The sequence below is a fragment of the Bombus pyrosoma genome, linkage group LG3, assembly GCF_014825855.1.
Source record: "Bombus pyrosoma isolate SC7728 linkage group LG3, ASM1482585v1, whole genome shotgun sequence".
In the NCBI taxonomy this organism is placed as follows: domain Eukaryota; kingdom Metazoa; phylum Arthropoda; class Insecta; order Hymenoptera; family Apidae; genus Bombus; species Bombus pyrosoma.
This window is the reverse complement of record NC_057772.1, coordinates 575,588-594,402: the sequence shown is the minus strand read 5'-3', so window position 1 is coordinate 594,402 and position 18,815 is coordinate 575,588. Positions and strand designations below refer to the sequence as shown.

The 18,815-nt window shown below is 45.8% G+C and overlaps 1 protein-coding gene across 14 annotated transcripts in view; it reads right to left on the bottom strand.

The window, feature by feature from the left end:
- LOC122565716 (ras GTPase-activating protein raskol) overlaps positions 1 to 18,815 on the bottom strand; it is a 259,030-nt gene that overhangs the window by 139,359 nt on the left and 100,856 nt on the right. For 6 of the 14 annotated variants that reach the window (XM_043721976.1, XM_043721979.1, XM_043721971.1 and 3 more), the window contains 2 exons: positions 10,224 to 10,265; positions 7,552 to 7,738 (listed from right to left, as the gene is read on the bottom strand). The exons of 2 other annotated variants lie outside the window; for them this stretch is intronic. In XM_043721976.1, the coding sequence (XP_043577911.1) occupies positions 7,552 to 7,738; positions 10,224 to 10,265 (229 nt within the window). Of the gene's footprint in view, positions 1 to 1,211; positions 3,620 to 7,551; positions 7,739 to 10,223; positions 10,266 to 18,815 lie in introns of those variants that run through there. 6 more of the 14 variants (XM_043721977.1, XM_043721980.1, XM_043721972.1 and 3 more) reach the window with 4 other exon arrangements.

Sequence of the window (18,815 nt, the reverse complement as noted above, 5' to 3'; positions counted from 1 at the left end):
TTTAGTTCCTTTAGATCTTTAGATCGATCGAGTTAGAGGATGTAAAGCGCGATACCGTTAAAAACGAGTAATCCACGAAAAAAATACATACGCGTTTGAAGCAATTCTAATTAAACGTAATCTATAATACCCTGCTACGCAACGGGAGATTCATCGATAGCGAAGCTTTACGTCGTTACGAATCGCTGATTTCATGCTAAATTACCAAGCGAAGTGATGCGCGTGAAAACACACACACACACACGCGTATTTCTTTAGGAAATAGCTTGCAGCATTTAACGACGCGAGACCAACAGGTTGCGGTTTCCATTTCCGCAAAAATACCGAATCATACTTGCCGTTTCCACGATTAACGATCATACCCCGTAATTGGCAATCGCTACAGCTACATAGAGAGGTTTTCACCACGTATATGATATAGACGTTTAGCGCAAAAGCGGAGGGAAGCCGAAAAATCGCGCAGAGAAAGCTGAAACGAAAGGAAGCGAAGAAAAATGCAGAAGACGGTACAGGAAACATCGATAAACGCGGTGTAACGACGTTCGAAACATCTATCGACTTCATCATCGACGTTGTTATTTGGAAAACAGATAGTTTCGTTTTCAAACTAACCGGTACTTTATCCGACCAGGTTGAAATTTTACGATTCTAAACTCGCAACTATAACGTGCTTATTTCGTTACCGCTAAACATCAAAGAAACGATTTTTCCAGCTATTAATATGGTTTCGTAACGCGGCTCGAAAACCGAAAATATTTCCAGATGCGCAATGCGAGTCTGATATTTCTTCGTATCCTGTCTTGCGTAAATACGATGTGTCAACGAAAAGCCTGAACGTAAAAGCGGAAATGTGATTCATTTGAGTTTATATCAGTAAAAACATAAGAACATTGACATTTATTTTTCGCAGTTTTATTTACGCGACGTCATGATAAATTCTACTCAAAGGAAGCTTTAATAATATCTTTTAATGTATAATCGTAATGTTCTATTCAACTAGTCTCTCGAATCCAAGCATTTCGATGATCGTCCGAGAGATGCGTACGTACCGAGGGTAACGCGAATTTAAGGCGAGCGTTCCGACTACATAAACGTTAACCGACCATCGAAAAACCAAAGCGATATACTTGTCGTTGACGCAAATGCCAAGCATTGGAAATAGGAAGGCAAGCGAGACAAGAAAGAAAGCATAGCACGGTCCCGTCACTTACAAACGCTACCCGCGTCGCTCTCTTCTTTGCCACTGAGATCCAAGTGGTTTTTCCTCTTGCGACGCACTATAGAATTCCACACCTTCTTACGACTCATCGCGAACATCAATTACCAATCGACTTATCGTCGCAGAGCCACGAGGCGAGGCAACGGCACACAACGAACACGATTCTTCCTGACCGATTTTCCAATAGGATCGCGCGTCCCGGCAAACTAGGTTAATCGACGCTTTCGTCCGATAACGAAGCGTCATTATCTACCGACAATTAGCAACGACATTGTCGGAGGTTCGTCAACCGGTTCGACTCGTTCCAACCGAAAAACACTTTGCGATCGTACGACGCTGAAAAACGAGTCCCGTTTGAACAGGAAAACTAAGAAAAGTGCACTTCGCGATCGCGATTACGTTCAAACTACTCGTTCGTCTTGTCCCGCTTGTACGAAACTACGAATCCACTGGAAGAGACCTCATCGGGCTGCTCGCTGGTAAATAGTGGCAGATGGTGGCAGATGGTAGTAGATGGTAAGTAGTTCGAGGCGAACCATCGCGTCGCATCGGATCGGACTGTGATCAGCGAATCAGCGAATCAGCGAGTATTTCGCTGCTTCCCAACGCAATTAGGCGATCCGTGGACTCGCGACAGCTCCATAATTAGTTCGCGGTTCGCCTTGGACCAGGGTTGCTCCCGTTCGATTCACCAAGCACGGTCGGCTCGAGCCACACAGACGGACAGAGAGACGAACGCGAGTACCAGGTCGGCAGCGACGAGCCGCAGCCGATCGTCCGGACAACCAGCGACGAACGAAGCGGAAGCGGTCACAGGGAGAAGCGGCGGATTTTTATCCGCGAGTGCGATTTCACGAGCGAGCGACCATCGTTTGCCGACACGAACGCGATTCTATCGTCGCGAGGCAAACGCACGAGGACGAGAGCAGCGGCGGCACTTTTATCGCATCCGCCGCGAACAGCTCTTTCCACGCGGAGGAGCCGACCGCGCGTTAACCTTCCGCCGCCAATCGGCTGCTGCGGAATCGAGGACGGTGGGGACACGACTCTAGGAAAATCGAGCGAAACGTCGCGACGATTTTACCGGCTGCCCTGGAAAACCGTGTTCGACGCTCGCACGCCGATCGTTCTTAGATCGGCAGGTTCGCTAGCGTAAAAGACGGTTGGCGTTTCTTTCGAAAGAACGTCGGACGTCGTCGGTTTTCTTCGGTTAGGATAAATATGCTCTTCCTTCCTATCGAAATAATATCTTACATTTTAACATTTTTCAAGCAGGCTATCGCTGTCGCCAAAGTTTAGGCTGTAAACGAGCAAGTTATCTCGTAATCTCGAATCTCGAAGTTCGAGAAGTTCGACCGATATGCCACGGAAGAGACCAATTCACAGAAAAGGATAAACTTTTTCGCATCCGAGTTCTCCAAAACTATTTCGATTTCACTACATAGCACCAAAAGTTATCGGCTAAAACGGTCGAATATCACGTCATAATCGCGCAACCGCATCCTAGATGGAACATCGGCATGGAACACCCGTATCGCTACCCGTGTCCTTCTCGCGCGGACGATTAAATTGTGGAGGACGGGCTGAGGCCGACTACCGTCCACGTTGGTGAATCTGCGTCTTGGGATAGTCCGGTCGAGGATATGCGGTTGTCGGCGACGATAAGAGTGGCCCGCCTGACGGTAAGTTGTTTTTCCAAAATAAACGAACGGATCAAACTGAGCGTGAAACGACGATTGCAAATCATCGTCGGTGGATCGTTGCCCTGTGAACTCGTGCAACGAAACAAAGAAGACTGCGCGTATTATTTATCCATTCTCCGATACGCAAAGTCGCCGATAGATTTCTTATTCTTACAGCTTTCGCGTTTCGTTGCGATCGAAATTATCGAAACGACGCAACTGTGGCAAAGTATCGTGGTAGATGTACTCGTACGATTAACACCGCAACCACTCCGTAACCGATCCTATCGTAGATACGTCTATGGCATTTGCGTGAACGGGTATAATTTCCACGAATTAACGCGATGTAATATTGGCGAAATGAAAATTCAATTAGATAAGCGCGCGTATAGTGTCACGGTCGGCTGGGCTTAACGGTTAAACGGAGTTTACGGAAAAAGTTTCGGCGAGCTCGTTAATTCGGACGATACTTGGCACGAGCAAGTACGATTCGCCATCTTTTCCACGTTACGGCAAAGAACGGCGGCAGCAATTAACGAGTCTCTGTGCAAGTATAAAAGTGCACCCGACGAACAATAGGGAAATTAGGGTCGCTGGTGTAAACGAGGCGAAGTAACGCGCCGTCGAGGACTTTGTTTCTACGGTGTATCAAGAGCAAACTAGAAAGCACTTTCCAACGTTATTTTACGTTACACGATGTAAACGTATTGCGAGCAACCGAACCCTAGGATTATCTCACGATACGAGAGAAGAAAAGAAACGCCTCGACTTTCAAGCGACGCGACGTTCGGACGTTCGCGTCCAAAGAAACACGGATTCAGATCGTTGGAAACTGGAAGAAGCGTTGTTGGTGGCGAGGTTCGCGCTCGCCCTACTCCGGTACATACTACGCCGCGTATATACGCGGCGAGCATGCGAATCGCTCGATTAGCTCGCCAAAGAAACTTCTAATCGCTGTTCTTTTCGAATAACGGTTTTCCACCGGTTTCTATGGATTTCGTTCTTCCTACGAAGGATCGTAGCAACTAGCCCGCGATCGCCGCTCCCGTTCCTACAGAGATTGGCAGATCGCTGGTATTTGTCATTTATTGGCATCGGTGGATACGGCGACGAAAAATTCAAGAGTTCGGCCGTGAGCGTTTGCGAGAAGATGCGATCGCAAAACGATGAAAAAGAGGGTCGCTGGGCGCTTTTGTTACATAACCGACCAGAGACACGCTCTAGACTATAGAGGATCGTTGTGCAGGCGGCAATCGTCACGATGTTGCAATCGCGAAGATCCATTCGCGACCGTGCATTTACGTGGGTGGAAAACGCGTGTGCGTCGATGCATGCAACGCGGACGCGCCTCGGACCGGCGCGCCGACACGAAGAAACCTAACCGTACAGAGGCTATACGCCGCTATAGGACGACTCTTCCGGTGCGAAGGCATATCCGGTGCCTCGGACAATGCCTGAACGATGATCGCGACCGACAACTCTTTCGACCGATCATCGGACACCGTTCTCTCGATACCGTTGTTATCCAACAGCCTCGTTCGGTCCCTCTTTCCGCTTCTCGATCTCCTTGAATTTAACAATTTTGAAATTATACGCACCGGGTATCGTTGATATCGTTGACATCGTTGATAATCGGTCCTAGTGGCTGACGCGATTTTAAACGCCGGGAGTCAAGGTAGACGGAAATGTAATAAATTCGAGCTTTTAAAACGCGAGAGTAAAATCACCAGGTGCTATTATTTACGTAATCGGTTGGACGTACATGTTTTTGCCGATTGGAAACGAGCGACATCGAGTTTTCCAGCGAAACGGTACGTACGTTCGCATCGGTCGCGCGTTTATCCAGGCTGCGATCTCGACGTGGTATTACGTTTAAATTAATAATCCCCGTTGCGTCGCGTGATTGCCGTCACTCGGAAACGCGTCCGTTACATGCGTGTTATTACGGGCGGCGTGCAATTTCAATAATAATTATAATCAGGCGCGTGGTTGAGCGAGACGAGGAGAGCAACGGACAAAAAGGAATAGACGGAAAGAGAAAGAAACGCGTTTGCCCAAAGAAACTTGCATCCTTCGTGCCCTCTCTCTTCGTACCGGTGACTCGAACATCGGCCATCCAGTTAAAAACCTGCTGAAATTCTTATTTCCTACGATTATATTTGATATATCGTTACTTTTACGAGGCTACGCTGAACATACGGGGGGTAGTCACGAAGGTCACTCGAAATCACCGCTCCGATTCACATCAACGTGGTTATTTGCGAAGGTAAACGAGTGTTCGTCTAAGGCTAAGGGAATCGATATCGATATCCTGGTCTTCCTTTTTTATCAAAAAGTCTCGCAACGCATTTTCTGTTTTTCTTTTGGATTTTTTCCTTCTTTTTCTTTTTTTTTTTTTTTTTACGAAATAGACGGTTTTCCTTAATCGAGAAGGATTACAGGAAAAAGGTTATACGTGTGATATGATTCACGCACACGCAACGGTGACTAACGTTTTCCTCTTAACGTCGGTATTATTTTCTAAATTTTCCGCAAACTCTTTGGTCCGATGTAAAAAGCAACCTGAACGTTTCTAACGCGACGAATCTATTTTTCGACAAAGTCACTTCTTTCGCCCGCCTGGAGAAACGTTGCATCGTCTCCTCGAGAAATCGTACCAGAAACAAAGATTAACGAATCTTCGTTGATATCGTCGCGGCAGAATTCGCAACCTCTTAAGGATACGCTTCCAAGTTCCAAAGTTTCGCCTCGATAAATCCAAACAGTCGTAACTTTTGTACCGTGCAGCTTAAACGAGAATCTTAGAAGCGACGACTCGCTTTTAACTCGACGTTAACTTGAATTTTTGTTTACCGCTTCTTAAGTCGTTCGTACGCCAACGGATTCGTTATCGACTTCCCTTTCACTGTTTTTAGCAAGACAGCGTTATCGCGCGTTATCAACCGCGAAACGACCCATATCTCGGAGAAAGTTACGCGGAGGTAAAGGAACAAAGGGGAACGGTCGACGTTCGGCGAATACGGGAAAGAAATCCAGTTCCTGACGGGCAACTGGGAGAACTCGGCGTAAATCCGCGCGATATCAGCCATCGAGACGACGAAGCAACCTTCGAGAACTCGCCAACAGCCATCTCCGGGTATCGCGCTGTAAGATCGGCAGATCTAAACTCTCTCTTTTCTCTTTCCTCGAAATAGAATCGACTATGCGTCACAGGCAAGTTCACGGAGAATTGGTCGAACGGTCTAGAATTCATCGGAAGATGAGAAATTCTCGCGAAAAAGTTGCTCGAAAGCCATTCGGCGCGTTAAATCAGCGCGAACCAGACAGCGCGGAGGCAACGCAGAGAATAAAAGGACGCTTTCGATCCTGCAAGAAACGTCGTCCGAGGGATGGAACGACAAATGGCGAAATATCACTGGTGCGAAACCTATTCGCCTTTGATATACAAAGTTTCTCGAAGAAGACGAAGAAGGCGACGACGAGGTTCTGTTCGAAGTTAGGAGACGTAGAGAGCTTTCTAAACGACTATTCGTTTGCTTGGTGGAAATTTAGAGATTTAACGAATATGTTTATCGTACTTTTAAGTCAAGTACCGATGGAACACGGAGAGAAGTTGGCTATTCGTTGTTGGCCTAGTAGGATACTGTAACGCGCGTTCTAGCGCATGCAGTTGCAACGCAGAACTCGCAGCCTTGCGGTTCGATACTGCAGCCTGTCGATAACGCAGAACTTTTGCGCTGCGACCTACGTTACCATCTAGCGATACGGGTCGATAATAAACGCATCGAAACTATTCGACGATATAATGCGATTCTAGCTTCTCGTTCCACGGTTAAGCGTTCCACAGAAACAAATAAAACTATGTATCGCGCCTTTAAGTAAAAATCGAGAATAAAACACCTACAGTTTACCATCGGACGGTACCACGCTTTCGTGTTTACGTTAAATTTACCAGCCAACCTTTCCGTATCCATCCGAAACACACTCGCGGCAATTTATAGATAAAATCCTGTATCTTCCATATTTACACGATCCTTGGAACGCCACGTTAATTGCCGGCCATTAAAAATTGAACGCGAAGGCAACGCGAGTGGGAAGGCTTCTTCGTCGGTGCACTTTCAACGAGAGGCCTGACGCACTCGGGGAATTGCACCTGTCGAACAATGTCCGCTCGTTACGAGCACAACGTACGCGCGTTTGTCAGCAACAACGACGACCGTCCGAGACAAAGCGCAATTAATACCACGTGGTCTTGATTTCGTACAGCGCGGTATCGGTCGCGAGATAAAGCATCGACGCTGCAGGGGAGTCGCGCGCGATTTGCAAGCCGAGGAAAAACACAAACGCTTCCGTGTTCTCGTTATGCAACGCGGAACGCGATAACCCTTTCTGGTCGCTTATTAAGCGCGGAACCATTAAACGCGCAGCCGGCCAAGATTCTGCCTCTATGGGAAATTGCGCGGCAAATGAACCGATCCCAAAGTCGCGATCGTTGTGTCGCGTACGCGTCTCTTTCCTCGTTGTTATTACGAGTTACGTGTTATCGTGTAACTTTGACGTTATAATTATAATTTATATCAAAGATACTACCACGTACGTGGCCGCCGCTTAAAACGAGATCAATCTTGAGCGTACGTTTCACAGACTCACCTATTGGTGACGCGGTGTTGGCTTCCCTCAGGCTCACTGTTTCTGGTTCAACCGCCGCTTCGTCTTCCTCGATCAATGGTGGCGGTGGTGCCAACGGTCGTGATTCGTAACCCCAATGCTGTCGAAAAGCACGTGCGCCCCCGTCCAATCGAACACGTGGTAACTCGACGAACATCGCGTCTCCCAACTGAGAACAAAATTATCGACACCGTAGCATTGTGATTTTAATATCGCTGGTATGTTGTCAACGATTCGATCATCGATATTACACGCGATTTGGAAGGATCGATCGACGAAAACAGAAAAAGAGTACGTTTGAGGGAACGTTGTTTGTCCTCGTCGTCGCTGACGAATTTTCTAAGCCGGAATGCCAATGATTCGTTAACGAGAGAACAGACGATCGCAGATATTCGTTATTACGAAACTCGTTTTCTTTTAGTTCGAAAACAGGCGTCGCGTACATAGACGTGGAATCTTTATTTCATTTTAACAATACCCTTTTTCTAAACTATTTCGCGAATACCTAATCAAGTAAGTTAGTGCGATGCGATAATTGCGGTACGGTTCGCGACACTCACGTAGCCCCGAATCACGTCCATTTCGGCGGAGCCGGAGCAACTCGACGAGACGGCGGCGTTCAGTCGATCCTATCGGTGTCACGGGTCGTGTCATCGAACTAGCAGAAGAATTAGCCCCGACTAGCGGTTGTCTCTCGGCCTGGAAGCGATTTCGATGGAAAGAAGAGGTCTCGTTTCGCGAGAAAAAGGAGCTGCCGGTTCGCGACTCGCGACAAGCTGGACAACGACTGCACCGTGTCCAGTTTGTCTTAAAATACCGTAGATTGACCTGACACGACACGCTGACGTCACTAATTAGAGCTCGTTGAACGCGGTGTGCGGCGCGTGAAATCCAGAGATCGTCTCTCTCTCTCTCTCTCTCTCTCTCTCTCTCTCGACACGATTCGTTTCTCGTTCGAAACAGAGGTGGAAACGAACGAACGAATCGACCGAAAACAGAGGTCGAAGATGGGAAATTATTAATTTCCATTTGTTTGGCGCGCCTCACTGGCCACGTTGTACGCCATTATTTGCCAATTATCATCCCCTAACGAATTTCTCGCCGCACACGCGTTTCACGAAACGAACGTTTTGCGACGATCAAACCGCTTGGCTTTGGGCGAAAAGCTGTGGCAGCGATAGACGCGTGCGTTGCGGATCCAGGTTTTGCAGTCTTCGCAGGAGCGGCTAAAACGAATGATATTTCATTGGTGCGAGGATCGCAGTTTGGCGATTCGTGTTTTTAGAACGCCAACATTACCGCGAGCTGAAAGATTTCGCTATAATTCCCGGGTTTCCGCGATAATCCGCGATCAAAGTATCGCACGAAATCCCCGTTCCTACGATACAAAAACCTCCTACCATTTCGCTAGTCTTAGAAAGTATAGCTACTTCTAACCTTTCACCGAACATTCCGACAACAAGACGGTTAAGGAAGGAGGAGCACGCGTCCGCGATCGATCGCGGTCGAACAAACCGTGAATGCGGTCGCAGCCGTATCGCGTTAACTGTAATTACCAGGCAGACGCGAACGAACGCGTCCAATTACACGAATCCAGTATTGGTTTTGGGCATTGGCGTATAACAAAATCCCCCATCCCGCCAATCGGTACTTGCATTCTTCTTCCACGACGTTCGATTCTTCGCCCGAATACGCTTGCCAGAGAATACGCGACCCCGTTCTCCGCGAGCCGCGCTCCATTGGAACAACGGCGCTTCACGCTAATTCCACGAACGTCTCCAACGTATCGTCGAGAAAATCGCACCTCTGCCATTGCCGTATCGCGAATCGAAGAGAAACTGGCGATATGGCTGCCTGTACAAACTACGTGCGTGGCAAGCAAACGATATTCCAACGACGAATTTCACAGGTAACGACGCGACCTGCGGCAGCAGCAGCAGCACCTTCCAGAACTCCACGAAGAACGACGAGGATCGTCGAGGACAAAATTGCATTAGGTGGGAACGCGGGGACTCGAAGAGGCTCGAGGGAAGTCAAAGGGACCAGAGGTAGCCAGTCGTGTTTCGGTAAGTTCGTAGTAACAACATCCTTCGACAGACAACGAAAGAAACGAACGGAAAAGACGATGCGAGGCAAGCACGCAGGTCCTTTGCCCGCTAATTCCTTTATCGTTTGTCCATCTTCTCCGCGTCATCCTGGCTCGAGAAAACAATTAGTCGCGAACCTTTGCACCGCGAATTCAATTTCTAACAACGAAAAATTAAGAGAACATGGGTTTAAGGTTCTATCCAAGTTTTACGCCTTGCGTTCCAATACGATATAATAATTTTCAAACGAATCGATCCCGTCAAGATATTATCGCCTCTGCGATATAATCGAATTCCGTATGCTTTTCAAATTATTATCTTTACCTTTTCGGTTATCCGAGTAACGCGAAATTAAGACCGTCTCAGCTGTTCCGTTCTCTTGTCATGTCTGACGTCCAACTATTCTAAATTTGTACAAGCTAGGCTTCGGTGTGAAAAATACAAGAAGAAAATGTGCAAATTACGCAAACACACAGGGATAAAACAAAACGAGGCACGATATCACGGAACGGAAGCATATTAGAGGGACAAACACAACGTTCGAAGGCACACTGATAGAGAACAAACCTTGTTGCGAGACTTGAACATGCAGGCGGTCCCGGCGAACAGCTGCGTCCAAGGAAACAGACAAATTAGTTACTAATTGCGCTTGTTTAATTTCGTCGACAGATCCAGACTGATCGAGGAATCCCTCTGGACTCCACGCGTACGATACGATAGAATAAAATATCAAGTACGAGACGCGGATCTTTTCTTTTAAACTTATGTGTTGAAACGTATGCGTGTGTATGTGTACGTACACATACGTTATGTGTAGTACATATAGAGAAACGTAAACGTAATATCGATAACAATCCAAGTATTATCGTTTGGAGAATTTTTTACAACTACCTCGTATGTCGGATCGATGAACGATAAAAGCTACTTTCTCTTATCACCGTACGTTATCCTATGTATGCAAAACGTGCAATTTAGTATCACGAAATCGTACGTAAATTATGATCGGAATATTTACTCGCTGAATATTTTTGTCCGTTTGAAACGTTAAATCGATCGATTCCGTCTCGAGCGTTGCACAGGTGGTTAGCTTTTCCTTCGTTACAAAGCTGGGGAGAAAGTCTCGAGAGGATATACCCATCGACCATTCCGCATCGACACCCAGTTTTACAAATGTAAAAAGTTCAGCCTACGTCGCACGAAGATATCATCGTTCCGCTTTTCTTGTCCGAGTTTAGCTTTTCCGCGGCAGAAATTCTTTTATACGACGGACAAATACGCTGTACACGCGGTCACGTGGGAAGGAAACGGAACGTAATTAATCGGCCGCTGACGGGGATGATAATTAACGTTCCGAGTCGAGTCGCTAAATTAAGATATTACTATGGTCGTAATTCGAGCTGTTCCGGTGCGTTTCGTGCTCATTTTAAATCGCGATCGATGACTCGACCGTCGTGGAGGAAAGACGCGACGCACGCCACGATTCTAGAATCGATAGCCGGCAACGAGCGCCAGGAAGCAGTTTAACCACACGGTTAAAGAGGTTCCCTTCTGAAACCTGGTACGTATAACGCGTCGAGACCGAGTCTGGTTTAATATTTTGCTCCGCCAACGCGATTGCGCGATTCGAATGAACGAGAAAACCAACGGAGGATATTTTATACGTTACGCGTGTTACGTCAACGACTTGGACCAGCGCTTCTCAACTTTCTTCCCGTTATCGCCTTATTTCTACCATAATCGAATAAACCGCTCCTCGCATTTGCATAAAGAGCGATCTTTGATAGATCTTCGAAAGAGATATTTATACTTTCTACTTCTATCTATCTGGAATCTTTTCTTCGTAAACGTATCGACGATACGCGTACTTCACAAACGCAAAAGCATTCCATATACGCCGACCACCGTCGGAATCAAAGCTGGAAAAACCGAGATGCGCGATCTTCTTAGAACGATCTGTGGCGATCGGGACACTCGCGATCTCGGACTCGGTTGGTACAAGATCGTCGATCGTCGACTCTCTTCTCGCTATACGATTCGCTTTCCGTTCGATCCCTCGCTCGTCTCGGTTCGACCTTTGCGTACGCGTCTGTCCGTGAGCAGCACCGTGGCTAACTAATTCGATCCACACGATCGACCCGTTCCGATCCGACCGATCCGATTACGTCCGTGAGTACACGTTACCATCTTTCGTCGATAATCGATCCGTCAGTAACGTTGGAATCGATTCACGTGCCGCGAGTCTGTCCGTGATAACGGAACACGTACACGCCGCCTTTTCCACATGCGCGGATATTCCTTATTCCTCTATCGTTGCCCCGTTCGAGCGTGAACTGTTTCGTTCAAACGTGTAAACTCGACGTCGATGAAACCACACGCTCTTCGGAGCTTCGTTTCAGGCTCTTTCGCGATCGATACCGTGGCCAACGGCGTATAATAATTTCCATAGAACGGACGCTGAAGTTGAGAATAAAGAGACTGCCGATTCGGTGCCGATTCAGTGCCGATTCAGTGCCGATTCAGTCCAGTTTCGTTAAACTAAAGAGAAAGTTAAAGATGTCTCGAGGATGAAGCAAACACTTCACATAATAACCCGAATCTATTCGTGTATTTAAAATATCGATAAAATGATGATCACGTTCTTTCATATATATATCATCATATCATCTATGACGAAGGATTTTATATTCTAAACTAAATAATGAAATAGTTCCTTAGGACGTGGAAACGAATATCGAGAACGATCCGAGTCACTCTTCGATTTAATCCTACGAGTCTAGCTTTAGATTCTCCACGTAGCCGGATTAACGAACGCGTCGACGTCTTCGACAACTTTTACGCGACAGTTTGCCTACGTGGAAATCTGCGATCTCGTCACGCGATATCAAAGGCCGACACAGACGTAACTCGTATCGGTTCGACGTAATCTACAGAACGCTTTTTTCATAAAAAAAAAAAGAAAAGAAAGAAGAAGAAAAGAAAAAAAGGACAAAGTACGAAGGGACACGCTCAACGAAATTGCAGGCTATACGAACGTATCTGGCTCGAATCGATACGAGTAATACCGTACGGGGTTCTCGACTTCTGCATTTGTTTCAAGATGTTGCCGAAGGCGTACAGAAGCGGAAGAATCTTACGAATGCTCGATATAAATATACCGGTGGATCGCGAAATAAAGATGCAAATTTCTCGAACCAGATAAAAAAGTTATCCCGATAAAAGTATTTCTTACGTGTCAATCATCTTGTACGGTATATAAAGTTTATCGGCAAGATAAATCGCATACCGTGTAAGTTTAAAGAATTTACTGCTTCGAGAATACGAGAGAAAGTTTATTTCTTAGGTGACGAATAGGATAAACGTCCATCACGGAAACTAGTAAGGAGATCGTCGAGTCTGAAATATAGGTACTCGTTTAACGGCGTAGCGCGCGTGGACAAAGTGAAAATTTCCAGTAGAGCTGCTTTACGCGTTTACAGCAAGTAGCCGAGCGCACCGCGGATAAGTTCATCGAAAAGAGAGGTTTCGAGAGCGATACGGGCCGACGATTAGGAGTGCAGACGAGAGAAGCAAAGCACGAGTCTCTAACGAGGCGCTACTCGAAGAGCCGCTCGGGGAGCCGGAGCAACTGGTGAATTTCTAGCTCGTGTCGTCCCTCGAACGAAGCCAATAACGTTGCCATTGTATCGGATTATACGATAAAGGTGTAACTTTGATGGGGAATCTCGGCTATGCGACTCTCGACGAGCACAAATTCCGACTCCGCCCGGGAATCGATAGACGCGCTCGTCGATTACCTTCCCAAACTTCCTCGGTCATCCATAATCGTCGATAATGCTTATCGACGATCAAAGAAAACCTAATTTTTTTAATTCAACCTAATGCTATAATTATCCTTGTTGTATAAAGCTCCGAAAAGAGATCGTTCTTCTACAATCGCCGCGAAGAAAGAACGGTCCGAGGTATCTAGAGAAACCTTACGCTGGCGGTGCGTTAACGATCGATAAATCCTCCGATTTCCATTGCTAAAGAACTGTCGCTCGAAAGCGACAATTGCTACATTTCCAGCACCTTAAAATACGACGTCGTTAAATGTACTCGTTTCCTTCAATTACGGGCCGTGGTAATCGTCGCATTTGTCCGCGGACTGTCCGTGTCCTTAATAACGGGGCAAAAAGGAGGACGTTTCGGTTGAAAGGTTAAGCAACGCGTTGAATGTCTCCGAACGAACAATGAATTTCAATTTCACGTTGTTATAACTTTGCCCAACCTATTCTTCTATCTATCCCCTTCTTCGTCATTATCTTTCTCTTCGTCATCTTCGACTTACGTCGTCGTCGTCGTCGTCGTCGTCGTCGTCGAATAAACGAATGAACGAACTCTTGGGGTCAAGAGGTTCGTTCGCCGCTGGGCATTTACTGAAATCCGCGCGAACCGAAATTAGTTCGGTTAAAAGAAGCGCTCCACAATCCACGAGACGAGACGTTCTTTCAGAAAAAGGGAGAGAAAGAAGGCTCCTTCTTTCGTTCTTTGTCAGTGCCGCGGATTCATCGGAATCGCTTTGCGACGGCAATAATTCGGCAGAACGGAGAACGTAAAAATAATTTGGCCGTTCCTTGAACCTATTGCACAACATGTACCTTCAAAACGATCAAGAAAGGAACGAAAAGTGTCTAATATTTTCAATCTCAGATCTGCGTAAATGCAACGTGCTAAAGTATCAACGAACAAGTCTTCGTATAAATAATCAGCTCACGTGAAAATTACGACGCTGACCGTCTAATACACCGCAGAGGAGTATTTCCATTTCGCGAACATCTGCTTTCTCTCGTAAGAGAGTAAAATGGAAGAAAAAACTTATCAAAGAGGACGATAAAGTCTCGCGTCGTTTCATTGTCTCGATAACGCGCCGCCTGTTTATTTTACCCTCCCGCGTCGTCGATCGTCCAACCTAACCCCATATAAATGCACCCTTCTGCCTCAACTATCTCTCTATGCAACTCAAACCCTCGTCTTTCGAGCTCCGTGGAACGCCACGATCTTTCAAACTTTCACGATCGTCGGGGAGTTTGGCCGTTGAACAGAGCGCGTTTCGTCGAATACGCGGTTATCATTAAGTTCCGCGAAGAAACAAGTCTACCGAGCATTGCCGAATGCATATCGGGCGCTGGCTAGCAATTCCACCGATAGTTCCTTTCACCTGGACAAATATAGAATCCGATGTCGGAGAAATTTGGCAATATTCACAGGGATACGCTTTAATTCGCGCTTTGTTTGGAATCTCTACTTTTCTTGAAATTTGAAAAACGCGCGAGTCCAAGAAAAAGGTAAAAAAAAAAAAGGGTACCGAGGGAAAATTGAGAAATTGAGATCCTGCGTGTTTGCAAACGTTTGCCTTCGCAGAGAGCCGAAGAAGATTCTCGAATCCGCGAAGTAACCCGCTTCCACGCTTCTCAAGAGTGATTCGAGTAGCAAAAGGGGTCGAAAGGTTGGCGAAAAGGTGAAGCCGATTTATCCTCTGGCTGAAACCGGCTTCCTCCGAATTCACGTTGGATTCCCTTTACGATCGACCGAAAGAAGGATAGGTCCTATCTCTAGCACCCTGAGTCACCGCGAAAGAGACTAACACGAAGAGGTAGGAGACGAAAAAGAAGGATTTCTTGCGCGTGTGTGCACGCCCTACACTCTCAAACATCGCAAGACTCGTCCTCACCTTCCAAAAAAGGGAATATCGACTGACGACTGTCCGGGATAAGGGTCGACAGGGACGCAGACGAACAGGCACATTCAGCCCCTTGGTTAAGATGGACGAGCTACATAAACTATACTCGGTCGAATTTCGAATTTCGAATCCTCCGGCTCGACCCGAGTTATCTCAGTAGTCTTTTCAGTAGTTGTTACATTCTCGTACGATAAGCGGAATAAAAAGTCACCAGATTGATCAGGTTGTTTAAATAGAAGGCAAACTGCATGAAGCTCGTTCAGAGTGCTGGGGAAAACTCGAAACGCTAGTGCGAATATATCTGTCTCCTCTTTGAAACTACGCGTGCATACTTGCAATTAGTGAAATTGTCTCTCTCTCTCTCTCTCTCTCTTTTTTTTAAGAGAACTTTTGGCGTCGCGAAGTCTTACCTATACCGTAAGTATAATTGTATTTTACAGACCTGCCCCACCAAGCAAGAAATAAAAACAAATAACAGGAGAGAAGAAGAAAGATAAAGTTGCAAAGACACGATTCGCTCGTTATCTAGAGTAGTCAGTATATACAGCTTCATTCGATTCACAGAGGATGACGAGAATCGTAAAATTACAACGAATCTATCGCATTCGCGAGATGCGATGATACAGGCCTCGCGGTTAAGCAATCTTTTCAGAAACGTTAAATTGCCCGTCAAAGATTCAACGATACCTCCTTAACCAAACGGTAAAGTGTACAACCGGGCACTCGCATCCTCGTACGCACAACATCGAGGGAAAATAGAGAGGAAGGAAGGGAGGGAGGGAGGAGGAAAAGAAAAAGAGAGAGAGAGAGAGAGAGAGAGAGAGAGAGAGAGAGAGAGAGAGAGAGAGAGTCGCTGAATCAAAGGCACTCGGACAAAGACAGATAGGGAGCAAACTGCGAGGAAGGGAGAACGAGATAGCAAGATTTAATCACACCAGTCGTATTCCCCTCACGTCTTGAAAGGGACACGTTCGCAAAGCCAGACAGGAAAAGGAGGAAGGAAGGAAGGAAGGAAGGAAGAAAAGGAGGGAGGAAACTCGGAGGACGGGGGATACGATTTAATACAGAGACGCATTCGTTCACCCCTGGGGAACGATTCCAATGGAGAAGGTTGCATTTTTTACTCGCGTGCCGTTTGTCTTGTACGTGACGAGTATGAACATGAACGCATCAAATTCAAAGAATTCAGACCCGGAAAGGAGAGGCACGCGCGGATTCTCGCTGGCTGCGAGAAGAAATATCGCGGCGCACGCGTGTCCTTGATATCGTAGCACGTTTTAGCGCCTCTGGAATTGTTCGTGAGATATTTTCGGCGATTTCGCCGCTTCAACGTGGAAAGAGTTTAATTCGTTCGTGCGTGCAGATATTTTTTCGCGTTACGCGCAGTCGTTACGGGACTGACTACGTGTATTTATTTATCCAACTGGAGAAAAGCTTTTATAAATATAGTCCCGTTAGTTTTTAGACGGATCGTGTATAATTTACTTAATACCGTTACGATCGTTTATTCGCGACATGATACAAGTTCTATATACGTTCGATATACTTGAAACGTTTAAAGAAATTACAACAAATATCGACGACGATAATTAGAAGAAATTATAAATAAATCGCGTTTAAATAGAAACTAGACGAACGAATTAGAACGAAAAATTGTAAAAATTCTACGAATCACTCTATCGATCCTCTTCTTTCGTCCATTCTTTTCAAATCCTTATAATCCATACGTGCTAATCGGGTATATTCTATAGTTCGGGTACGTATGTTCGTTCTCTATTGGCATTTCCTCGGCTGATCGCGTAGGAATAAGAGCACCAGAGATCGTTTTTGATCCGGCATCGAGAAATCCGCTGCTAATAGACAGAGGCAAGACAATCCCCTACCTGCAACCTTATCAGACTTCGTAACACGAGGCAACAACAAAAGTAAAATCCCTAGGAATTACTAAGAAACCCCACAGTATACTCGCACTTCGAATCCAATATCGAAGGCTTTCCATTGCGCATTGTTTGCTTTTACCTGCGCCAACCCATCCCAGTTCGCCGATCATTATCGTTAACACCTTAACACGCGGAAGAGAAACTTCCTGGCATTCGCCGAACAACAATAAAATAGCAGATACTTTCGAGAAATGGAGATAACGTACAGAAGAAGAAATACGATATAAAATGCAGATAATGCCCAGTTTACGATTTACTGTTTATTGGAAACGTGTAAAACTTGCATCAAAGAGGACTCTTATTACATATTCGTATCTTATTCGTTATTCCTATTGATTTCTCGATTGAATTTTATGCATCGAAGATACGGTTAATTAAGGATTTTAATCGACGTGTTTGCCGACAATTGTAAGTTGTAATTAAATCGTGTAATTAACATGGCGCGTGATACCGATGGTCAGGTGGTCGGGAAACAAGTAGGCGTCTGTTTAAAACTTTCTTATCTTCATCTTAAATCGAGCGAAAGATCACTTATCCTATAAAAATGCAATAAAAAGGAAGCTACATTGTCCGATAGCAACACAGTCGTGAACGTTTCCCGAAGAATTGTCATATAATTTAATTTAAGAAACGTACGCGAAATATTCAGCACAAATGGATAAATGACATTTCTTTGTTCAGGATTGAAGACAAATTTTGTAATAACTTTAAGCTACCCAAGAACAGAAGTTACAGATTTCATAACGTCTTTTTCCGCGAGGAATAATATTCATGCAAAATCTATAAATTTTAATACAAATTAAACGTTGCGGTAAGATCGTTTACATCGTGAAACCTAGAAATATTCCCAACAAAGCTGTAACTATACCGATCCAAGGATTACGTGAAATTGCTAAACCAAAGAGATCTCCCGTATCAGATAAATACTAGTTACATGACAATTAAGAACAAGCGAGACCATTAACGCGCGCAACTATTACAAAATTCTAAAAATCTTCAGTTTCCATGGAATCTAATTCATAGGAAATCGAACGGCCGTGTTCCTAAGCACAACGGTACTAGGCTGATCGTGCACAGGCTTTCTCTACTTGCTGACTAAATTCTATTCGGTACGACATGCGAGGAACCGTTTGAGGGATCCAGACAGCAGAAAGAGGAGAAGAGAACATACATGCGTCTGCACACGTACGAAAGTACGCCGTTAACCCTATTCCTTGAGGGCGAGTTCAGCATCGGATAACGAAGGGTCTCGCGTTCCTGAACCCCACGAATGTGATTACACGGAAGGAGAAAAGGACGTGAGCGAAGGACAAGGCGAAAGAGAGTCTCGACGTCGGTTTTGATTTAGTAATAACAAGGGCTCGATCACAGGGGGCGAACAGTTGCCAAAAACGCGAGACATTCGAAGAATCGATCGAGAAATTCAGACACTGACAAAGGCAAAGGGAAAAAACGGCAACCACGTCAGAATGAAAAGTGTATTTGATACAGGCGTGAATG